Source organism: Triturus cristatus, chromosome 2_1 (genome assembly GCF_964204655.1).
Source record: "Triturus cristatus chromosome 2_1, aTriCri1.1, whole genome shotgun sequence".
Taxonomy (NCBI): domain Eukaryota; kingdom Metazoa; phylum Chordata; class Amphibia; order Caudata; family Salamandridae; genus Triturus; species Triturus cristatus.
This window is the reverse complement of record NC_140581.1, coordinates 367741072-367766417: the sequence shown is the minus strand read 5'-3', so window position 1 is coordinate 367766417 and position 25346 is coordinate 367741072. Positions and strand designations below refer to the sequence as shown.

General features: G+C 50.6%; 1 protein-coding gene across 4 annotated transcripts in view; it reads right to left on the bottom strand.

Annotated features, from left to right (window-relative positions):
- Nucleotides 1–25346, bottom strand: part of DDX4 (DEAD-box helicase 4) — a 1682862-nt gene that overhangs the window by 1608394 nt on the left and 49122 nt on the right. For all 4 annotated transcript variants that reach the window (XM_085631316.1, XM_085631317.1, XM_085631319.1 and 1 more), the window contains exon 2: nucleotides 24727–24815. In XM_085631316.1, coding sequence (XP_085487442.1) covers nucleotides 24727–24801 — 75 coding nt within the window. In that variant the 5' untranslated portion in view covers nucleotides 24802–24815. The remainder of the gene's footprint in view (nucleotides 1–24726; nucleotides 24816–25346) is intronic.

The following is a 25346-nucleotide window of genomic DNA, read 5'->3' as shown; positions in this document are numbered from 1 at the left end:
CGTATGGGAGCTGGAGGTGTGATGTCCAGCTTCCGTTTCTTGTATGGGACGGCAGTCACATGTCCGGTTTTGGGATTGATGTAGATCCGCTTTTGAGTAGGATCTGGGCGAAAAAGTTCATCCGGCTCCGAAAGTGGTGGTGGTGATGGCCGTTTCGGGTCTTCATGAACTTTTCGGTGTGGACGTAGTTTTTGGTGTCGATGGATTTTTCGGTGCCAAGGGACTTTTAGGCATCGATGTCGAAGAATGTTTCGGCGCCGGTGGAGACTTCGGTGCCGAGGAACGTTTTGGTGCCGAAGGAGATTTCGGTCTTGAAGCCTGTTTCGGTGCCGACTGTGGAGTTTTCGGTGCCGAAGGTGTTATAGGTACAATAACATGAGGTTTGCTCGATCCCGAGCCACCTACAGGCTTAGATGTCTTCGGAGCCGGGCCCGAGGGCGGGGCTTCTGAAGAGGATTTCCGGTCGCGACTGGGCCCAGCTGGCGGAGTCTTGACCAATGTCTTTTTGGATGGGGCAGGGGCAGGGGGGGGGGGGGTGGTACTCACACGCTGCCCTGGAGTGATGAGGTCATCGGAATCGTCGGCCTCGGACACGATCGAGATCTTCGGTGTCATCTTCAGGAACATCCTGAGCAAAGATGTCCTCCGGTTTTGGAGCTGGTTTGGCCATAATATGGCGTCGAGCTCTTCGGTCCCGGAGGGTCTTCTTGGAACGGAAAGCGGCACAAGCTGGACAGTTCGATTCGTTGTGTTCCGGCGACAGGCAGAGGTTACAAACCTCGTGGTGATCACTGTGGGGGAACTTCGCTCCACACTGGGGGCATTTTTTGAAGGGTGTCCTGTCCATCAGCCGCTTCCGGAACCGGTCCGAGTTGATTTCGATGTCGATGGAATGAAGGTTGAAGAGTTAAATCGATTGCTGGAAGTTTTCTGCTGGAGCGGAAAAAGTTCATCCGAACCCAATGGCGGAAAAAAACAATCTGACGATGGAGTGGATGCCCATGCGCACTGTTGTCCAGGGGAGGAGTCACCAATCTCGTGACCAAAGGCTTCTTCCGAAAACAACAACAACCTGCAATCATCCGAGCCCAACACCAGATGGCGATCTTATCCTGTGTGTGTGATCTGCAGCTCATATGCCTCGAACACAAATCTACAGCTCTACATGCCAAGAACAGATGCATACTGTTAAGTAGCATTTTCTGTTCAAGGCACATGAGCTGTCGATCGTATACTTGTGCAAAGACTATACAGCAGTTACCTTATTAGCGGTGGCTACCTGCATCTGCTGCAGTGGTTTGAAAAAGTGTTCTTAATACAGCCTGGCCCACACTAGCTTGTTTTGCTTGCACGTCTACACAATAGTGTTTTGTGAACGTGTGTGGTGTAGACCAAGTTGCTGCTTTGCAGAGGTCATCTAGGGAAATGTTCCCTAAGAATGCCATATATGCCCCTAGTTTACATGTGGAGTGAGCACTAGGGGGAATGGTTAAGGTGTGTTTGGCTTTAGCACAGCATATTTGGATGCATTTAACAATCCACATTGCAATTCCTGTTTTTGAGATAGGATTTCCTTCATGAGGCGGGGAGAAAGCTACAAAAAGTTGTTTAGTCTTTCTGAAGAATATTGTTCTTTCAATGTTGTAAAGTATTGCTCTTTTTACATCTAGGGTGGGCAGAGCTCATTCTGCTACTGAGTCTGGTAGAGGGAAAAACACTGGGAGTTCTACAGACTGGTTAAGGTGGAAAGCAGATACGACTTTAGGTAGAAATATTGGGTTAGTCCTAAGAACCACTTTATGATGTATTTGGAGAAATGGTTCTTGTATGGTTAATGCCTGGAGTTCACGGACTCTGAGAGGTGATCGCAACTAGGAAAGCTACATTCCATGATAGAAATTGCAATTCGCATTTATGCATAGGTTCAAATGGGGGACCCAGGAGTCTGGTAAGTACCACATTTAGGTTCCAAACGGGAGAGGGTCGAACTCTAGGTGGAATTATCATTTTACGTCCTTCCATACATGCCTTGATAGCTGGTACCCTAAACAAAGACAAATGTCTGTTTTGGAGATAGGCTGCTATTGCTGCAAGATGTAGTCTAATGGATGTATACGCTAGGTTACATTGTTGTAGATGCAAAAGGTAACAGATGAGGTCTTGAATGGAAGCATAGTGGGTTGATTTTGTTATTTATACAGTAAATTACAAATCTTTTCCACTTTGCGGCATAGCAAGCTCTAGTGGTAGAACGCCTAGCTTCCTTAATGATGTTCATACAGTCTAGCGGTAAACTAAGGTAGCCAAACTCTAGGAATTCAGGTGCCAGATCACAAGGTTGAGTTGATTGGGATCTGGATGCCTTATCTCTCCATGGTTCTGCGTGAGAAGAATGGGTGAGAGGGGTAGCTTTTGATGAGGAACTACTGACAGTTCCAAGAGGGTTGTGAACCATGGTTGTCTGGCCCATGTTGGTGCCGCCAGGATCATTCTGAAGGAATGCTGTTTGAGCTTCCGAACCACTAAGGAAATGAGTGGGAGAGGCGGAAAAGCATAAGCAAATTTGCCTAACCAATTCATCCTCAACGCATTGCCTTTGGACAATGGGTGTGGATACCTGGATGCGAAGCTTGGGCATTTTGCGTTTTGCTGTGTGGCAAACAGATCTATTTCTGGGTGGCCCCCATATTTGAAAGAATGGAAGTAGAACTTGAGGGTGAAGTTCTCATTTGTGGATCTGCTGTTGTTGGTGACTGAGTAGATCCGCAATCAGATTGTGTACTCCTGGGAGTTGTTCTGCCAGGAGATATATTTTTTGAGGAATGGCCCATCTCCATATGCTTTGAGCTAGGTGTAAAAGCTGGAGAGTATGTGTCCCTCATGTTGTCTGTACGTACCAGGACAGTTTTGCTTAGGAGGTGGAGTTGAAAAGATTTTAACGCTAAGAAGATTGCCAGCAATTCTAGGTAGTTTATGTGGAATTTTTTTTTGTTGAGAGGTCCATTTGCCTTGAATGGCATGGGTTTGACGATCTTTCCAGCCAGTGAGCGATGCATCTGTTAGCACTATCTGTGGAAACGGGTCGAGAAACAACCATCCTTTGAAAAGGTGGTGTGTGTTCCACCACTGCAGAGAGCGATGGGTGCGGTCGTCTACCAACACCAGATCTGTTAGTTGACCTTGAGCCTGGTTCCACCGATGTGCCAAACACTCCTGTAAGGGTTGCATTTGGAGTCTTGCATAAGGGACGAGGAAAATGCATGAGGCCATCATCCCGATTAACTGCATGAACACTCGCGCTAGTAGTGAGTGTTGAGGTTGAAACCTTTGTATATGAGCTTTTATGGCACTTATCCTGACTGAATTGGGGCATGCTAGAGCTGTTGAATTGCCCATTGTATCCCCTAGATATTGTTGCATGTTGGAGGGGGGATTTTGTGAGGTTTACCGTGAATCTCAAGTGGTGAAGCAGTTGGATTGTTTTGTGTGTGTGGTGCACACAACGGCTGTGTGACTTGGCTTTTATAAGCCAGTCGTCTAGATAAGGGAAGGCATGAATTTGCTGTCTTTTTAAGTGGGCTGCAACTACAGCAAGATACTTGGTGAAGACTCTGGGTGCTGTAGTCACCCCGAATGGGAGGACCTTGAACTGGTAGTGTTGACCATCTACCACAAAACCGAGATTTCCTGTGAGCGGGGTGAATGGGAATATGAAAGTAGGTGTCCTATAAATCTAGGGTGGAGAGAAAGTCGCCCTGTTGAAGTAGTGGAAGCACCTGTTGAAGAATGACCATGCGGAAGTGGTCTGACTGAATGTAGAGGTTTAGTGGTCTGAGGTCCAATATGGGCCTGAGAGAGTCATCCTTTTTTTGGGGATCAGAAAATAGAGGGAGTAAACCCCTGTGCCTTGTTGAGGTAGGGGGGCTGATTCTATTGAATGTTTTTGTAAGAGAGATAACATCTTGTTTGAGAAGTGTTTGATGTTCCGTGGACATGGGACGTTGTCTGGGAGGAATGTTTGGGGGTGGGGGGGGTAGAGGCGAGTTCCAGGCAGTAACCATACCGGACAATTTGTCTTACCCACTTGTCTGTTGTGATTGAATTCCAGACCGGTAGGAACTGTGTAGCAGTACCCAGACAGGAGTAGAATGATTGGGAGTTAGTGGAGGGAAGTCACTGTTTGGTGGTAGTGGAAGTGCGGGTGGACTTTCTTCTGCCTCTTCCGTTATTTGATTGCCTCTGTATCCTCCCCGAAAATATCCTCTGGATGAGGAGGATTGATTGGGGCTTTTATAAGACGAGGCAGTGTTTTCTGATGTCTTTGAGCAACCCCTATAAAAGGAGCGATGAAAAGAACCTCTATTAGAGGGTAGTTGTAATGCCCCCCTGGCTTTAGCAGTCTTTGTGTTCTTGATCAAAATGGCTGATTAAGAAGTGCTGACTGCACCTTTTGTTTGAAGCCAGAGATGTGGAGCCAAGCATGTCGTCGTAGCAAAATGCTGGTGTTAATGGCACGCGAGGCTGTATCAGCTGCATCCAGGGCACATTTGATGGAAGTGTTTGTTATAAGGTTACCCTCTTGAATGAGGTCGTGAGCTTTTGCTTTGCATACGTCAGGTAAGTGTTGCATCAAGTTTTCTAGCTTGTCATAGTGAGCTCTATCTTACCGCACTAGGAGAGTTTGTGCATTGGCAATGCGCCAATGATTGGCCGCTTGAGATGCAATTCTTTTGCCTGATGCATCTATACGTTTTGATTCTTTGTCAGGTGGAGGGGGGTCACCTGTTGTCTGAGTATTTGCCTTTTTCTGTGCATTTGAAACAAGCGAATCTAAAAAAGGTACCCGACCCCGATGTAAATTGGTTCTGTAGGAGCGGCTTTATATTTTTTGTATGCCCGTGGCGTAAGTATTCTATCTCTAACAGGAACTTTGAATACCTCATTTGAGTGTTTTATCCTCCCCTTAAGCATGGGTAGTGGGTTTGTTTTTTTGTGATGGAAGAGGATTTTTTTTTAGTGGAAACATTCGCTCCAAGGGGTCAGTGGGTAATTCCACCTAATGAGCTGTGCGAAACCGATATTATCATCGGGTGGTGGTGGTCTGGAGGGATATAGATCGGGGTCATTAGTATTATCCGGGTCTTTATTATAATCATCCCAGGGGTCTGGGTCCTGTGGAATGTTTTCCTGATCATCATCTCCATACCCTTCCCCATCCCCATGCTCACCGTTATCATTATCCTGATGCCCAGGTGAAAAATGTGGTGGTGAATTTGCTGGTGGAATTATTGGATGTGGGTTAAAAGATGGAGGAGAGGGAGGTATGCAAGAGAGGGGGGGAGGGGGGGGGAGGGGAGAAGGAGGGGTTAGTACCCATGTCTTTTCTTCAAAAGGCATGTAGTAATCTTCAGGGAGGTCCAACTTCCGTTTTTTTGGGAAGTGTTTCTCAATATGCAACTGTTTTTGCTTTGGATCCAAAGACTCTTGTGGAGGAGGTTCTTTAGATTGAGCCTGTTTGCGAGGGTTTCTGTGTTTTTTACGGTCAGTGCCCTTTGGTGCGGGTGGCTTAGTTTTTCCCCCCCCCGTTTCGGATTTGAAGGTTTTTCTTTTGGTTCTGAAATTTTTTCTTTAGTTTCGGCTCCGATGTTTTCAGTTTAACCGGTGCCGGTTCCGAAGCTTTCGGTCTCGGTGGTATTGGTTCCGAAGTCTTTAGTTTTTGTGAGTCGTTCGGTGCCGAAGATGTTTTCGGTGCCAACAGCGGAGCGTCAGACTTCTGTTTCGGTGCTGAAGATGTGGGTTTGACACCTGGACGGGGTGGCTCGATCCCGAGCCGGAAGGTTTGTCTTTATGTTTCGTAGCCGGGCTCGAAAGCGGGAGGAGGGGCAAGCTGAAAAGGGGACTCCTAGAACTCTGTGTAGAACCTCTGTATTGTTTGTAGTACTAAGGTGTCTGACGTAAGCATCAGCCAATTGTCTGAGAATTGAGCGAGGCCACCACCCAAGCGAATACACAAGATGAAAGAAAAATTCACTGCGTGAATTGGAGTTTCGTAGCTTGGCTCAAAGGCGGGGCATCTGAAACAGCATCACGGTGTCGACCTGAGCCAGAGGGCGAAGACGGAGTCTTTGGTGTTTTTGTGGGCAGGTGGGGCTCGTTACTCACGGTTCCTTGAGCCGGAGTGATTTTGGAGTCCTCTTCCATGTCGGCAGCGTCTGCTTCAGACACGGAAATGTGCCCTTCTTCGGCGCTGGGTTGGAATTCAGATTCTTCTCTGAAAATATCCTCCACCAGACAAATGCTGCGCGTCATCTCGTACCGTCGAGCCCAACGGTCATGAATTGTTTTCTTCAATCGAAATAATCTACAGGCCTCGCAGCTGGTTTCTTTGTGCTCCGGGGAGAGGCAGAGGTTACAGACCTCATGCAAGCTCGTGTGTGGGAACTTAGCACCACACCCGTGGCATTTTTTTTTAAATGGAGCCCGTTCCATTGACTGCTTGCATGGTTGGCGCGGTTAGGCCTCACGGCCTGCATCGAAGTGTCGATTGAAGTACTGGGATTTTTACGATACACGTCGAAAGGGAAAACGCAATTGAAAACAATACCGTTGAGGGTTAAGGATTGCGTGTCTAAAAGCTTCGAAGACTATCCCGAACCGGAGCGTCGCAATACACATCCAAACCAGATGGCAGAAGAAAACAATCTGGAGATGGAGTCGATGCCCATGCGCACTATGGTCCTAAGGAGGAGTCAACTACCTTGTGACTACATAGACTTCTACCAAGACAAAAACAAAGTGTGAAAATCCGAGCCCAACACCAGATGGCGATCTAGGCACAAGTATACGATCTACAGCTCATAAGCCGCGGACACAAATTTGAAAGGCATCTCTATTGCTCATTCACTTTCTTAGTGGAAAGAACACCTGATCTTTGTCAGCTTGCCAGAAAGCCCAGTAGGCCCTACTAAAAGCTCGCCTTGATGAAATCTGACTCTCCATAGCGAGTGGGCGCGTAGATTTCTTGAAACCTGGATTATGGGATGCTTCCAACACCGACATGCCCAGGAAAAGCACCACTAACCTCTGTTCCTTCCATGGTCTACTTTGTCAGGTCTCACCGCAACACCTTGGACACGAGCTCCCCACTCCAGCTCTTCTTCTCACTGTAATGCGCCCCTACATTCAGGCAGATTGGGCAATGGAGACCCTCCATTCCCACCTGGACTGCTGCGATGAGACCCACAGCCAAGTCCACCAAGCAGGTCTTTGGCAGAGTCCAGGTACAGTTTACCATTTGCTTCTTCAGCTGCAGTCTGCCCGGAGTTCTTCCAGCCCCTCTCTGATCACATTAGCATATGTTGCATCTACCTAGCCAGTTATGTGGGGTCTCCAGCCCCAGATGGTTTCCAAAGTGTTAAGGGGTAAAAATCTAGTCAAGTTAAATCCACATTGGGAAGGTGTTAACAGGAGACTCACCACACCTCTCGCTCCATGACCACCCAGAACACGTCCATATAGAGATTTAAATACCATCTGATCTGCACAACTCTTTAACCCCTTCAGCGCAGCGCAGATTACCGCGCCGAAGGTTCCGTGCGCGGGCGGGGCCGTGACAGAGTGGTTCCATCATGCGCACAGCGCAACCGACGCGCATGACAGAACCGCTCCGTCACACGCATCGAAGGGGTTAAAACGGTCGAACTGTCAATTTAGAGAATTACTTGGGTAGAGAGAAAAGCTTTTTGTCCAAATAGAAGCCTTAGATATAACCCTATACCTCTAACAAGTCCTGCCCCAGTCATTATTCCAATTTTCTTTACAAGGTTACAGAAAACATCCAAAGCATTGACCTTGAGGGGGATAAAAAGGCTGAAGAGGGTTGCTGCCCATGTTGCCTTGCTGTTTACTTATCTGTTACGAAAGACTTCACACCAGAGATTCTGAGAGACTATTTTATTGAGTGGAAGCAGGGCAATTGTATAAAGTTGAGAGAAGTTTAATAAAGGGGAGATAACATTCATCCAGGAAATTAAACATGATTTTCAGGTTCCAGAGATAGTGTTTTAGATATGTCACTATCCAGCACTGAGTCATGGTTAAATTGAGGATCATCAGACAATTGACTCCCTACAATGTAGTGGAGGTGCAAAGTTGTGGAGATTAGTAAATTATTAATTACTAGGGAAAGTTAACTACAGAGGTATTTTATAAGCATGAAAATGAATTAGGCAGATTATATAAAGAGGAACAATGGTGAAACATTTTAAAACCGGTGTCCCCTATACATACCTATTCACAAGCAAAGGTAACTATATTTAAAATCATTTTACCACTACATGCACATAACGCTGCATGTTATAGATAGTTTTAAGTCACACTCATGGTCACAAAGGTTGGGATAAGATCATCTTCCATCGGATTCACCAACTATTCATGGATGTTGAAGAGTGGTATTATAAAGAGGGAATGGGAAACGATGGTGAGGCCAAGAAAATACATCTGGCGATTAGACACTACTCCTGTCAGCCAGTTCAGCTACATCAGGTTAGGCCAGACTTCAAGCAGATACTGGCAAGCAGGGTACTCAGATAACCTTGCAAAAGCTATGCACCTCTTACGGATTAAGACGATTCTTTGTGAGATTATTTAGCAAAGTTTGGGGTTGTCAGACCCGTCAGCCCTTTGGGTGGTCCCTCCTTATCATTTATTTTGTCCCACTTTTGCCTCAAACACTGTTAGAATTTTTCCTTTTTGGGAACCACCAGACTTTAGTGTTGATGCAGTGTCAGGGAGCCATTTTCCCTACCCCTGGAACTTCTGTCTGAGGGCCTGAGATACAAAATGGTGGCCACCCATTGTCACCTGTGACATCACTGGAACCTACTAGTACCTTCCAGAACATTCTAGAACCCTGTGACAGTGTGAGGCAGGTTTGGAATGTTGGGAAGCCAGCTCAGAGTTGGCAGTTGGAATTGGCAGTTGGCACCCGACTAGTGAAGAGAGAGGACAGAGATTCAGAAGGAGGAAGGAGTGAGGCAGCAGGGGTGGACACCCCCGCGCCGCACGGCCACCAGCTGCTGCGTGTGCCCCTTGCCTGCCCTGCTGCCTCGTTGAGCCTCGTTTGCCGGCTGCCGCCGCTGCGAGTGCTGTTGCCGCTTTTTCCTGGTTTTATCAAGCATTTGTGCTTGTCTTGCCGATCTGTGTTTTCTCTGTTTTGCCCGTTTTTTGTCATTTATTTTTGCCTGTTTGTATTTTAAAGTGTGCGCTCTCCTTCCTTGTTGCCCGCCTACCGCGCCACCCCCCGCCCTCCCTTCCCGCCACCGCCGCTTGTCCCCGCCCCTTTTTCTTCTGTATCCCTCCCCGCTCCCGCCTCCCAGCTGCCCCGCCCACCCGCGCACTTGGCCTTAAATGGCGACCGTGCGACACAGGTGAGTGTGACCCACTTGTGGGACACCCCCGCGCCGCACGGCCACCAGCTGCTGCGTGTGCCCCTTGCCTGCCCTGCTGCCTCGTTGAGCCTCGTTTGCCGGCTGCCGCCGCTGCGAGTGCTGTTGCCGCTTTTTCCTGGTTTTATCAAGCATTTGTGCTTGTCTTGCCGATCTGTGTTTTCTCTGTTTTGCCCGTTTTTTGTCATTTATTTTTGCCTGTTTGTATTTTAAAGTGTGCGCTCTCCTTCCTTGTTGCCCGCCTACCGCGCCACCCCCCGCCCTCCCTTCCCGCCACCGCCGCTTGTCCCCGCCCCTTTTTCTTCTGTATCCCTCCCCGCTCCCGCCTCCCAGCTGCCCCGCCCACCCGCGCACTTGGCCTTAAATGGCGACCGTGCGACGCAGGTGAGTGTGACCCACTTGTGGGACACCCCCGCGCCGCACGGCCACCAGCTGCTGCGTGTGCCCCTTGCCTGCCCTGCTGCCTCGTTGAGCCTCGTTTGCCGGCTGCCGCCGCTGCGAGTGCTGTTGCCGCTTTTTCCTGGTTTTATCAAGCATTTGTGCTTGTCTTGCCGATCTGTGTTTTCTCTGTTTTGCCCGTTTTTTGTCATTTATTTTTGCCTGTTTGTATTTTAAAGTGTGCGCTCTCCTTCCTTGTTGCCCGCCTACCGCGCCACCCCCCGCCCTCCCTTCCCGCCACCGCCGCTTGTCCCCGCCCCTTTTTCTTCTGTATCCCTCCCCGCTCCCGCCTCCCAGCTGCCCCGCCCACCCGCGCACTTGGCCTTAAATGGCGACCGTGCGACGCAGGTGAGTGTGACCCACTTGTGGGACACCCCCGCGCCGCACGGCCACCAGCTGCTGCGTGTGCCCCTTGCCTGCCCTGCTGCCTCGTTGAGCCTCGTTTGCCGGCTGCCGCCGCTGCGAGTGCTGTTGCCGCTTTTTCCTGGTTTTATCAAGCATTTGTGCTTGTCTTGCCGATCTGTGTTTTCTCTGTTTTGCCCGTTTTTTGTCATTTATTTTTGCCTGTTTGTATTTTAAAGTGTGCGCTCTCCTTCCTTGTTGCCCGCCTACCGCGCCACCCCCCGCCCTCCCTTCCCGCCACCGCCGCTTGTCCCCGCCCCTTTTTCTTCTGTATCCCTCCCCGCTCCCGCCTCCCAGCTGCCCCGCCCACCCGCGCACTTCGCCTTATATGGCGACCGTGCGAACGCGCAGCGGTCACGCGCAGCGGGCGCGCCGATTGTGCGCCGAAGGCGCGCCAAAGGTAAGCCCGTCTGCGCCCGTCCGCGACCGGACCGCGACCAGCGCCAGGACCCCTGGCCCCCGAGGAGCCCGACCGACCCGCCTGACGTACTCCGCCGCCACCCTCATCGCACTCAACACCGGCCGACTCCCAGAATGCCATCAAGCCACACCACGACACACCCACGGACCTTTCAGCTGCCACGCCTGCAAGTTCACCTGCATCCGGACCAGCCTCGCACCAGCACCCGCAAAGTCGAACTCCAGCAGCTACCACCTCAAGTGCATCCTGCTCAACACCCGCTCCGTCCACAGACACGCCATCGAACTCTGGAACCTCCTAGACGCCACAGCCCCTGACGTTGCCTTCCTCACGGAGACCTGGATGAACGCCTCTTCAGCTCCCGACATCGCCATCGCCATCCCAGAGGGCTACAAGATCATCCGGAGGGACCGCAACGCCAACCAGATGGGAGGAGGCATCGCCATCATCCACAGGAACACCATCCGTCTCACGACCAGCACCGACAACACCCTGACCAGCGCCGAACACCTGCACTTCCAGATCCACACCAACCCGAACACCACCCTCAGAGGCACCCTGATCTACCGACCCCCTGGACCACGCACGCAATTCAGCGAGGACATCGCCGACTTCGTCAGCCCGCATGCCCTCCCCTCCGCCGACTACATCCTCCTGGGGGACCTGAACTTCCACCTGGAGAACAACAACGACCACAACACCAGCACCCTGCTCGACAACCTCGCCAACCTGGGACTCAAGCAACTGGTGTCCACCCCCACCCACCTCGCCGGACACACACTCGACGCCGTCTTCTCATCCAGCACAGACATAGACTTCAGCCACGCCACAGAGCTTCAATGGACGGACCACAGCTGCGTCCACTTCACCTTCAAGAGAACGACGACCCACCAACACCAGCAACACACCGCCCGCAGAAGCTGGAACAAGATCACAGCAGACCAGCTCGCCACCTCCCTGAGCCAACACCCTCCTGCCAGCTCAGCGAACCCCAGCCAGGCCGCCGACAACCTCACGAAGTGGATCACCACCTGCGCGGACGAGCTCGCCCCGCTGAGGACCCCGCCCAGCAGACCCACCAGCAAGAAGGCCCCATGGTTCACCGACGAACTCAAGAGCTCCAAGAAGAACTGCCGAGCCCTCGAGAAAGCCTGGAAAAAGGACCCGACACCGGACAACAGGACCTCCTACAAACTGGCCACCCGGAAACACCACCAGCTGATCCGCGCCGCCAAGAGAACAGCATTCAAGGACCGGTTGGACAACAACGCACACAACAGCAAGGAACTCTTCAACATCGTGAAAGAGCTTTCCAACCCCAGAGCAGGAAACAACGACATCACCCCATCACAAGACCTCTGCAACTCCCTCGCCTCATACTTCCACAACAAGATCACGGACATACACAGCAGTTTCAACAACCAACCAACGCACACCACGACCGACCTGCCACCCCCCCCCACCACCACCCTCCACGCCTGGACCCCGATCAGCACAGAAGACACCATCCGCACGATGAACTCCATCCACTCCGGATCACCAACCGACCCCTGCCCTCACCACGTCTTCAACAAGGCCGACGCTGCCATCGCACCCCACCTGCGAGACATCATCAACACATCCTTCGACACCGCCATCTTCCCCGAAAGCTGGAAACACGCCGAACTCAGCGCTCTACTCAAAAAACCAACAGCGGACCCCACCGACCTCAAGAATTACCGCCCCATCTCGCTTCTACCGTTTCCAGCCAAAGTCATCGAGAAGACCGTCAACAAGCAGATGGCCGCCTTCCTCGAGACGAACGGATCCCTCGACCCCTCACAGTCCGGCTTCCGAGCCAAACACAGCACCGAGACCGCCCTCATCGCCGCCACCGATGACATCCGAGCCCTGATGGACAAGGGAGAAACAGCGGCCCTCATCCTCCTAGACCTCTCCGCGGCATTCGACACGGTCTGCCACCGCACCCTAACACGGCGCCTCAGCAACATCGGCATCCAGGACAAGGCACTGGAATGGATCATCTCCTTCCTCGACGGAAGAACACAGCGAGTCCGCCTACCACCGCACAAGTCAGAGGCCTCCGAAGTCATCTGCGGCGTCCCCCAAGGATCATCACTGAGCCCCACCCTCTTCAACGTCTACATGAGCCCCCTCACGGCCATCGTACGCAAACACCACCTCAGCATCATCTCCTACGCCGACGACACCCAGCTGATCCTCTCCCTGACCAACAACCCCGCCGCCGCCAGAGCCAACCTGCACGAAGGGATGAAAGAGGTAGCCGAGTGGATGACGACCAGCCGCCTGAAACTGAACTCGGACAAGACGGAGGTCCTCATCCTGGGCTCTTCACCCTCCGCCTGGGACGACTCCTGGTGGCCTCCCGCCCTGGGCACCGCGCCCAAACCGACAGACCATGCACGAAACCTGGGCTTCATCCTGGACTCCTCCCTCTCCATGACCAGGCAAGTCAACAGCGTCTCCTCGGCGTGCTTCAACATCCTACGCATGCTACGAAAGATCTTTTGGTGGATCCCCTCAGAGACCAGGAAGACCGTCACCCAGGCCCTCGTCACCAGCCGACTGGACTACGGCAACGCCCTCTACGCCGGGACCACCGCCAAGCTCCAGAAGAGACTCCAGCGGATCCAAAACGCCTCAGCCAGACTCATCCTCGACATCCCACGATCCAGCCACATCTCCGGTCATCTGAGAGACCTTCACTGGCTCCCCATCAACAAGAGAATCACCTTCCGCCTCCTCACCCACGCACACAAAGCCCTACACGACCAAGGCCCGAGCTACCTCAACAGCCGAGTCAACTTCTACGCTCCCAAACGCCACCTCCGATCAGCCAACCACGCCCTCGCCGCCGTCCCCCGCATCCGAAGAGCGACTACAGGAGGAAGGTCCTTCTCCTACCTGGCCGCCAAGACCTGGAACTCCCTCCCGTCCGACCTGCGCCTGACCCAAGACCACCTCTCCTTCAGGAAGAAGCTGAAGACCTGGCTGTTCGAGCAGTAGCGGCATCCCCCCTCCCCAGCGCCTTGAGACCCTACGGGTACGTAGCGCGCTTTATAAGTGTCACTGATTGATTGATTGATTGATTGAAACCCACCCTTGATGCTAGTCCCTACTGACCAAGCCCAGCCTAGTGCCCTGTGTGGGATAAAGACCAGAAAATCATCTTAAGGACCTGAACAGCCGGAACAGGCCTTAAAGGAGAAGAACAGCAAGTTCCTGACCTGTTTGGTGGAATCCTCCTGGAGACCTAACGTCGAGGAGCCTGGAGACCTGGAGCCCGAGGTGGAGAAGCGGCGCTGACAGAAGGCAGATGTCGTACCCGGAGATGTTAGAGGTCGAGTGAGGGCGCCGACGGAGGTCGTGGAGAGGCACCGGAGGTCAAGTAGAAGTCACCTGAGGTGAGGCGTCGACGGGGGAGTGAAGTCCGCCCTCCGGAGTCGCCGGAGGTCGAGGCGAAGCGCGCAGGAGGTCGGGAGTGGTGATCGCACTCCGGAGTCGCCGGAACCCGAAGTGGAGCCGACGGAGGTCGGGAGTGGAGGTCGCACTCCGGAGTCACCCGGAAGCGGGGAGACCGGAACCCGACATCGAGCCAAGGCCGCCCAGCGTCATCGATCCGGAACCGGCCGACGGCATCGACACGGCGTCAAGTGGAACCGATCGACTCGTCATCGAACCGGAGCCGCCCATCGACGTCGACCCGGTGCAGAGTGGAGCCGGACACCGAGAAAAGGGCAGTAAGTGGTAGAAAGGGCATCTGAGGCCCTGTGGAGCCCTAAAAGACCATTCTAGGGGCTAGGAGGGGTGAACTGAGACTGGTGCAGGGACCTGTGTGAGGAACTGTGTAGTTGGTGAGCCAGAACCTTAGAATACCCTCATTTTACCTCAGCTTAGGCCCCAGCCTTGACCACTCTAGGTGGGACATCCCCAGGCCACCCCAGTGACCACAAGCTGTATTTGGGCATGGTAAAATCAATCTACCTCATAGATGTGATCTGATTTGCAATTGTTTGACTGCTTATATTATTTATTGAAGGAGTGTTATTCATTGTCTGAATGTATTTATTCCTGCCTGGTATTTGTCTGACAGTATTTATTTGCCCTATGTATTTATCGCACCTCTATTTATTCCTTGTGTATTTATGACCTAAACCTATTTATTGCACCTGTAAAGTGTTATTATTTAATTGACCTGCTATTTCTGAAGAAAATCCTTTTGTATTGTATTTGTGACATAACCCTGCAACTAAGAGAAAATTAAGATAAACACAAAGATTTTCATAATTTTTACGGTGTAGTGTCGTTTTTGGAACGGATGAACGCATGGTTATTGTGAGGGTGTGACGTACGCTTAGCACGGTGCCTGACCCCCGACCGCTCGAGCCAAGCTACCCCTTATGCTGGAAAGGCCGGGTGACTGCTAACCCGGTTGCCCGGTTTTCTAACAGGGGTCCTGCTGCAGTTTTCTGAAATTGAACTTCTGGAAGCTGCTACGTTCCAGGCATCTTAGGATTCCTAACATTCCATAAGAAAGCCTGCCTGTCACTCAATAGTATTGCTCTATATAGGTATTGCAGAATAACCGGTCCTATGCCCGACTGCTAATTTTGGGAGATGTTAAATAGGAGGGGATAGGGTATTTACTGTACTGGTTAGGTTATCGGCGGTTGTAGGAGAGTAGGGTCTGCTATCCTATGGTCACCCCAAATTTTTGCTTTTTGCTTCACTGGTTTGACATACTGAGGCTGTGGGCCTGCTAATCAGACCCCCAACCTGATGTTCTCTCTACTAAATTGACACTAAGCACCCTAGGTGCATAACCAATTGGAATTGGATCACCCTGTGAGCCCCTGTACCAGTGTACACTAGGTACCCAGGGCATTGGTGTATCTAAGGCCTACCAGGGGCTGAAGCATGTATTGTGCCACCCCTGGCCTGGCCTGGCCTGGCCTGGCCTGGCCTGGCCTGGCCTGGCCTGGCCTAGCCTAGCAATTTGACACAACTGGCTGATCACTCAGCTGGGGTAAGTTGGTGTAACCACCTCTTACTTAGGTGTAGTATACCTATACCTAACCTTAAATGGGACACATGTTAACCTATAAGTCACTCCTATGGCAGGCCTTGACAATCCTGAAGGCAGAGTGCTTGGTTCCATGTGAGATGGTGCTCTGGCATGAGCTGAGCCTGTCTGCAGTGGTCGGAACAACTTCCTTCTACCGTTTCCAGATATCGTCATACCATATACTCTTAAGTGCATTATGAACCTCGCGGTTAAATGCTATCTTTGGTTTGGCTTTATCAAAACATGTCGAGTAAGATGTCATACGAATTGGAATACTAACCCCTCGCCAATTCTGGTGACGGGGTTAGCATTCCACCCTTCTAGAGGGACACGACATGTACAGTACCTGAAACCCGGGTAAAATCAGACATAGCCTCAGATCCACAAAATATCCGCTGCCACTACAGACACAAGTCTGCCCACCTGCTGCTGGGAGTCCTTCCAGCTTGGGAGACGTGGACAAAGGGTTTCCTGCCAGGGGAGGTGCGTGCACCACCCCAGACAGGATTTTGTGTATTGGTCAGGTAGGGCTTGAAAGGAATCAGACATGCCTGAGGCTCACAAGGAGCCTCGGTGCATATGCCAGTTCAAACTGGTCCTGGGGCACACCAGACCTGGGGCGAGCTGGACAAAGGATTGGGGGTGTAACCACCCCCCCTTCCTGGTCCCACCCTTAGGGAGGGACCTAGCAAGTAGTCCGGCCCCTAGAATCCGCTTAAAGGTAGGAGCTGTGTCCTAAGACTTCAGACATCCTGGAATCAACTTACTACAAAGAAGAAGACGGGAACTTCGACGCTCTGCTGCACAGAGGACAAAGGAAATCTCCCCTATGGTCAGGGAGTGACCATCTTGCTAACGCAAGCACCAACCAGCTACTCGACGTCTGCTTTGCCGCCGCCTCCTGCCGGAGCCAGAGCCCGACAAGACCTGGACCTCCAGACCTCTCACCGCCCGATCCACAGTCCCTGCAAAGAAGGAACCCGTGGAGGCACCGAGACACCTGGAGCCAGTCATCTTGAAAGACCCACGACAAGCTGCAAGCGCGACAACAGAGGCTCCCTCCAAGTTGTGCTTTGAGTCCTGAGAAGCCCAACATCCGAGCAGCATCTGCACCAAAGGTGAGCCCTCCAGCATCTCCACGATCTGCGTGGGGCCCCTCTGCACTTTGCATCAAGACGCGCCTGCCCGGTCCCTGGCCCGTTGGCTAGTGGCCATTTTGGCGACGAACCTTGACATCTATGACGCTGGTCTGGTTGCTCCAGACTGGCCCCTGCTGCTCTCCAAAGGAGCAGCCCCTCGGACCTTGCTGGTCAGAACAATCAGCTTTCTCCATTCTTCACGACTTCTGCCAAGGCTTGTTTGCTTCCTTCGAGTCGCCGACACCGCCGACAGCGAGAGCCTGCGTGGGACAGCTCGTGACCCGACTCCTGGACGTCGTCGACCTTCAGGGACCACGTGGCTGCGGAGACAAGCTACACCTCATCACCTGTTTGCACCCGACATCGCCTGGTACCTACCTGGTGCCACGCCGGTCACTGGCTAGTGACTGTGAACACTGTCCCCTCTGCTTTCAGGTCTTCTACAACTCCGATCCACTCTTGGATCCACCGCATCTCTTCTGGACCGGCCGCCTGCAGCATCTTTGTCATCAGGCTCCATTGAACAGATAGACGAAACCCGACGCACTTCGAGACCTATGCACCCGCTTCCTGTGGGTGAGGTAAAGCTGGCACTTCGGTGCCCAAGTGTAGAGAAACATCTCTAGTGTCTGTGTTTTAAGTCTTAAGTTCGTAGTCCATCCAGAAGACCCTTCTAGCAATAACTTTTGAACTTTTACGCACCCATTGAAAACCTATGGCAGCCCGCGTGTAACTTTCCTCACTGCACACGCGACCCGTGGACCTCCTGGTCACTAACTGAAGTTAGCTCCTTGTAGGCCCAGCGATTCTAGAGGCCCTAGGCCTTTTCCCTTTCCTGTTCGTGGTACTTATACCACTATTTTAGTATATGGTTTGATCGGCCACCAGGGCCTATCCATATAAAGTGCAACTTCTGTATATTGTAATACTTTCTTGTTTAACGATTTGTGCTCATAAAGAGTCTAGGGGATACTTTGAGTAATAAATATATATCTTTTGAATATATATCTGTGTGGTGTCCTTTGATTGGTATAAAGGGGGGTTACATATGGTAAAACAGCTTGCTTAACACGCTTTAACGAGTTTAGCCTCAAAGACTGCTTAGCCTACGCTACCACTAGGGCAGCTTGTCCGAAAAGGTTGACTTACAACCACACCATAAGGGTTGCTTGGCATGGTACAAGGTGGTCACTTTAACTAGTGAACATCATATACCAGGCCAACTTCTCACAGCGGTTAGGACTCAGAAGTACCATTAAGACTTTTCTAATAAAAGAAATACTGAAACAAAATTAAAAAGCTCTAGGTTTTACAGAATTCTATGGGCAGTAGCATAGCGACCAATATAGCTTGAAGATATCATACGAAGGGTAAACATAGGGTGCAGAGAATGGTGCAATTGCATGTAAATGTTCTTTAGACAAATCTGTACCAGGGCAGATAGAAAAATCTGGTGTGCCAAAGAAACAAAATCCCTGCTTTTATTTAGGAAGCCTATCCTATATGCTTGAAACATGCAATTCAACATCTAGAGCAGTTTTACAAAGTGCAAGGATGCCTCCCTGTGGCTAGGTGGGCATTGTATAAGAAATGGACTAGATTAGAAGGAATATGCTACTTACCAGTATGCATCTGTTCTTGGCATGTAGAGCTGCAGATCTAACCACTTGTGCATAGATCGCCATCTGGTGTTGGGCCCGGAGGTTTGCAGTTGTTTTTCCTCTAGGAAAGTCTTTGGAAGTCACGAGGTCGGTGACTCCTCCTTTGGATCGTATTGCGCATGGGCTTCGACTCCATCCTCAGATTATTTTTTTTCGCCAGCAGGGAAAGATGGAGCATAGTAATAACAGTGAAGATGCCCATGTGTGTTGTATCTAAATAAGATAAACTGGAACAGATAAAGGTAGCCGGGGAGGCGGGTGGGCGTGTGTAGATCTGCAGCTCTACATGCCAAGAACAGATGCATACTGGTAAGTAGCATATTCCGTTCAAGGCATATGAGCTGCAGATTACACACTTGTGCATAGATTATATAGCAGTACCCATCCTTAGCGGCGACCACCCAGATCTGTTGCAGTGGTTTGAAATAATGTTTTGAGTACAGCCTGGCCCACACTAGCCTGTTGCTTAGTTTGCACACCTACACAATAGTGTTTGGTGAAAGTGTGCGGTGTTGACCATGTAGCTGCTCTGCAGATATCATCCAATTGGATGTTCCCTAAAAATGCCATACAGGCCTCTATTTTACGTGTAGAGTGGGCTTTAGGGGGGAACTGATAGCGTTCGTTTTGCTTTGTGGTAGCAAATCTGAATGCATTTGACAATCCACCTGGCTATCCCCGACTTGGAGATGGGGTTCCCTTTTTGTGTGGTGGTGAGACAGAGACAAACAGTTGTTTGGTCTTTCGGAAGGGTTGTGTTCTCTTTATGTAGTAGAGTAAGGCACGTTTGACATCTAATTTGTGAAGAGCTCTTTCTGCAACGGTCGTGGTTGCGAGAAGAATACTGGTAGTTCTACAGATTGGTGAAAGGGAGAAATGACTTTAGGGGGGAATTTTGGGTTGGTATGTAGAACAACCTTGTTCTGGTGCATTTGTAGATAAGGTTCTTGAATGGTAAGTGCTTCTATCTCACTGACCCTTCTGAGGGAAGTGATGGCTACAAGAAAAGCGGTTTTCCATGTTAGGAATTAAAGTTCACACTTGTGTAGTGGTTCGAAGGGAGGCCCCATTAGTCTGGTGAGAACGATATTTAGGATCCACACCGGTGAGGGTGGCACTCTGGGGGGAATTATTCTTTTAAGGCCTACCATGAAGGCTTTAATGGCATGTACTCTAAAGAGTGAGAGATGTTGCCTGTTTTGTAGGTAAGCTGCTATGGCTACAAGGTGCAGTCTAATGGACGTGTAGTCTAGATTGCATCTTTGTAGGTGCAGTAAATAGCCTATGATGTGTTGAATGGACACATCTAGGAGATTAATGGTATTGTTGTGACAATAGACAACAAAACGTTACCACTTGGCGGCGTAGCAGGCTCTAGTGGGGGGTCGTCTAGTTTCTTTGATGACGTTCATGCAGTCAGGGGGAAGATTTAGGTAACCGAATTCTAGGATTTCAGGAGCCAGATCGCAAGGTTGAGCTGAGCTGGGTCCGGGTGCCTGATCACTCCATGGTTCTGGGTTAAGAGGTGTGGAAAGAGGTGTAACTTTTGGTGTGGTACTACAGAGAGTTCTAGCAGTGTGGTGTACCACGGTTGTCTGGCCCAAGTTGGAGCTAATAGGATTAGTGTGAGGGTGTGTTGTTGTAGTTTGCGCACCACTAATGGAATAAGTGGGAGAGGCGGAAAAGCGTATGCAAATCTGCCTGACCAGTTCATCCATATCGCATTGCCTTTGGACAGTGGGTGTGGATATCTGGCGGCGAAGCTTGGGCATTTGGTGTTTTCATGGTTGGCGAAGAGGTCTATCTGTGGATGCACCCACATTTGAAAATACGGTTGAACTTGTGGGTGGAGTTCCCACTCGTGGAGTTGTTGTGTGTCTGCTGAGCAGATCTGCCACAGTGTTCTGGACTCCTGGGACATGTTGGGCTAGAAGAAAGATTTTCTGGGGTATGGCCCATCTCAATATGCTCTGTGCTAGCTGAGAGAGCTGTGGAGAGTGTGTGCCGCCTTGTTTTTGTATGTAGTACATGGCTGTCATGTTGTCTGTGCGGATTAGGACTGCCTTGCCTTAAATCTGTGTTTGAAAACATTTTAGGGCTAAGAAGATGGCTAGTAACTCCAGATGGTTGATGGGGAGTAACTTTTGTTGAGGTGTCCACCTGCCCTGCATGGTGTGATGTAATAGGTGAGCTCCACAGCCGGAGAGCGATGCGTCCGTCGTCAGTACTATCTGAGGAACCGGGTCCAGGAACGGTAGCACTTTGAAAAGGTTTTTGGTGGTACACCACTGAAGAGAGCGATGGGTACGACCATCTACCAACACGAGATCTGTTAATTGACCCTGGGCCTGGTTCCATTGGCACGCTAAGCACTCTTGGAGAGGACGCATCTGAAGTCTTGCGGGAGGTACTATGAATATGCATGAGGCCATCATCCCGATTAGTTGCATAAACACTCGACCTGGAAGGGAGTGTTGTGCCGTAAATTTTGCGCGTAGAGCCTGAATGCTTGTGATCCTGGCCGGACTGGAGTAGGCTAGCGCTCTTGAGGTGTCTATGGTGGCACCAAGGTATTGTTTTACTTGGGACGGTTGCAGATGGGACTTTGTGTGGTTTATTGTGAAGCCCAGTTCGTGAAGGAGCTGGATAGTGGCGTGCGTGTGTTGTACACAATGGTTGTATGAGTTGGCTTTTATCAGCCAGTCGTCTAGGTATGGGAAGACATGGATGTGTTGTCTCCGCAGGTGTGCGGCCACTACTGCTAGGCACTTGGTGAATACTTGTGGTGCTGTTGTGACTCCAAATGGGAGTGCTTTGAATTGGTAGTGTTGGCCGTCCACTACAAATAAGAGGAACTGCCTGTGAGCGTTGTGTACAGGAATGTGGAAATAGGAGTCTTTTAGGTCTAAAGTGGTCAGGAAATCATTGTGGGAAAGCAGTGGGAGTACCTGCTGTAGGTTTACCATGTGAAAATGGTCTGAATGTATGTATTTGTTTAGGGGCCTGAGGTCTAGGATGGGCCGTAGAGTCTCGTCCCTTCTTGGTATGAGAATATAGGGAGTAGACACCCATATTTTGTTGGTTGGTAGGAACCTATTCTATCGCCCCTTTTTGTAAGAGGGAGATTACCTCCTGCTTTAGTAGTGTTAGATGTTCCTGTGACATTGGGCGTTGTCTGGGCGGAATGTTTTGGGGGGGGGGTTAAGATATTATTTCTAGGCAGTAGCCTGACCGAATTATTTGTGTTACCCATCTGTCGGAGGTGATGGTAGTCCAGACAGAAAAGACATTTTGGAGTCTGCCCCCGACCGTAGTGGGATGGTCTGGGCAGAGTGGGATGGTCTGGGGGGAGTGGAGGGGAGTCATTGGGCAGGTGCGGAGGCAGAGCGGGCGGTGTTTGTCTTGCCTCTGCCTTTATTATTGATGCCTCTGTATCCGCCTCTTTGGTAACCCCTGGTAAAGGTGGATTGGGTAGGGGCCTTATATGAAGTGGAAGCAGTGTCACAGGAGTAGCCCCTGGATGTGCTCCGAAAGGAAGAGCGGCGAAAGGAGCACCTGGGAGGGTGCGATTGTAAGGCTCCCATAGACTTCACCGTATAGGTATCTTTTTTCATCTTTTCTAGGGCCTCATCCACTTTTGGGCCGAACAGATGTTTCTGGTCAAAGGGGTGGTTCAGGATGGAAGCTTGTACTTTTGGTTTAAAACCGGAGATCCTTATCCAGGCATGGCGACGGAGGAGTGTGCTGGTATTAATGACTCTGGAGGCGGTGTCAGCTGCATCTAGGGCACAACTGATGGAGGTATTGGTGATAGTTTTGCCCTCCTGAATTAACTTGTTTGCCCTATTCTTATGTTTGTCAGGGAGGTGTTGCATTACGGTTTCTAGTTAGTTATAATGGGCCCTGTCGTATCTTGCTAGTAGCGCTTGTGTATTAGCGATACGCCATAAGTTGGCAGCTTGTGATGCAGTGCGCTTGCCGGATGCGTCTAATAGTTTTGACTCCGTCAGGTGGTGGTGCTTCGCCTGACGCTTGGGAGTGTGCTCTCTTACGTGCTGTAGACACTACCAGTGAATCTAGTGGTGCCGGCCCTCTGATGTAGAGGGATCTGTAGGGGCGGCTTTATATTTTTTGTCAATTCGTGGGTTAATGACCTTGGCTCTCACTGGGTCTTTAAAGATTTCTGGCGCGTGTTTAATAACTCCTTTGAGCATGGGCAGTATGGAGGTGGACCTATGTGTAGTGTCAAACGTATCTAGAAGGAAGTCCTCCTCCACGGGGTCGGTAAGGAGATCCACCCCGTGATAGTGTGCAGCCCTATGTAGTAAGTGGTTGAACCCTAATGAGTCTTCTGGTGGGGATGGTCTCGAAGGGTAGAGATCATCTTGTGGGACGTTAAGAATGTCAGGGATGTTGTAGTCGTCCCATGGGTCTGGGGAGCCTGTGGGAGTGGGGTTCCCTGTAGGTGGGTCATGGGGCACGTCCCCTATGTCATCATAGACATTATCATCATCATCATCATCCTCCTCCTCCTAAGAGGGTGTTGAGGAATGATGAGGTGGGGAAGGAGGAGGTGGAGGAGGTGGTGAAGGCATTCTTAAAGGGGAGGTAGCAGAGTCCTTCCTCTTTGGAGGTGGAGCTGGGGCAGGTTTTTCCAGCTGTCTCTTTTTGATGCTGAGCATTAAATGTCCAGTTTTGGGGTCCTTGATCAATGTCTTTTGCAATGGATCAGGTGTAAAGAGTTCTTCGGAGGGTGGTTTGTTCGTCGGCGCCGAAGGCATCGGGGCCGGTGGCTTGGTTTTAGAGTCTGTGCTAGTCCGGTGTCTGCAACTATGCGGCCGAGAAATGGCTGTCTGTTTATTCGGTGCAGAGATGGATTTCGGCTTCGAGATGTCGGTGGCCTTGTGTTTTTTGCTCTGTTCCGGGGATGGTGTCGGTACAGAGGAGGTGGGGCTGGTTTTTGGGGGAGAGTGTTTCGGTATGGAGCTCGGTGCCGAGGAGGAGGTCATTTTCTTTTTCGGTGTTGGTGCAGAGGAGTGTTTCTCGGCACCGACGGTGGGCTGGCTCGAGCCCGAGCCGCCAGAAGGCTTAATCGGCCTCTTTTATGGTCCCGAAGGTGCGGTGTGGGAAGCAAATGTCCCGTGACCGAAGCCTTTTTCGGTGCCGTTGAGGGTGTGGGGGGTAGTTCGGTACTCACGACCCTCTGTGCCGGAGTGATGTCATCCACATCTGAAACATCGGCTTCGGAGGCGCTGACGAGGCTCTCGTCGGTGTGGTGTTCTTCTGGAGCGTCAACGCCGTCCCCAAAGATGTCATCTGGAATCGCCATTGACAAGTGTGCCATAGTTCTCCGTGCCCTTCGGTCCCGAATGGTTTTCTTGGACCGGAAGGACTTTCACGCCGGGCAGTCTCGAGCCTCGTGTTCAGGGGAGAGGCAGAGGTTACATACTTCGTGGAGATCGCTGTGGGGAAATTTGGACCCACATCGAGGGCACTTCTTGAAGGGAGTCCTTTCCATTAGCCAGGACCGGAGCTTGGGTAGGCCCGAAGGCCGTTGTCGATGACTGGAATCGAAGGTTCTTGAGCGATGAGAGCCGCGTCGAGTGTGGGGATCGCGATCGAAACAATACCGTGAATTAGGGTGAGGATTGCGCGTCGATAGAAGAACTGGAACTCTTCGGAACCGGAGCGCTAAGATCACATCTGAGCCCGATGGCAGAAAAAAACAATCTGAGGATGGAGCCGAAGCCCATGCGCAATATGATCCAAAGGAGGAGTCACCAACCTCGTGACTTCCAAAGACTTTGCAAGAGGAAAAACAACTGCAAACATCCGGGCCCAACACCAGATGGCGATCTATGCACAAGTGTGTAATCTGCAGTTCATATGCCTCGAACTTATTGTTTTTTAAAGTATGTATATTAAAAATCACCAATTTGTGTAAGACAGACAGGTAAAGAAACTGCTCAAGTCAGTCAACAGAACGCAATACGTTTTAGTTCTTCCAGATAAACAGAAAAAAACAGCAAAGTGCGGTTCTATTTTCATACAGTTTTGCAGGACAGTGACCTGCACAAACAATTGTCATTATTTGGGAACGCACCAGTATTTTAATTTAAGAAAGCAAACTTACCAGCTTTGGAAATGAAGGTGTAAATGAGAAGCTTGGACCAGCTGTCAATTCTGAATCCCAGTCTTCATCTCCCATTGTTGCGCCAAAACCTGCCCAAAAAACCATCATTTTATAAGATTTTTAAATGTTTGTTTTGCAATGTTTGTTTTGCTAGTAAATAGCATAACAAGCAAAACACCATACTAGCACAGATAATACTATTAAATACAGCTATACCTCATTGCAGCCACACATTCGTGGGTGCCCCTTAAAGTCTAGATATATTGGCTTATTTTTTAAAGCTACAGCCTAAGGTTCAAATGTGATACATACAAACTGCACCCATCAACTGTCCAAGTAAACGATCATGTATTTCCATCTTAGAAAATGTGGCTTCCATAACACTAACAAAACTTTTTGTGAGCAATCTTTCAGTAAGCAGTGCGCAAAGCATCTAGTCATTTGACTAGCAACCAGTTCACTAACAACGCAAGATAAACACATCCTCTAATTATGTTAAAGGGGCAAGCTAACATACTCTTTTTTTATATTTCGTGCTCACGTACCGGAAAAGGAGGCAAAGGATGCGTAGGTGTGAGACTCGGATAATGCCTGACCTCTTTTCGGTTAAGAGGGTCACA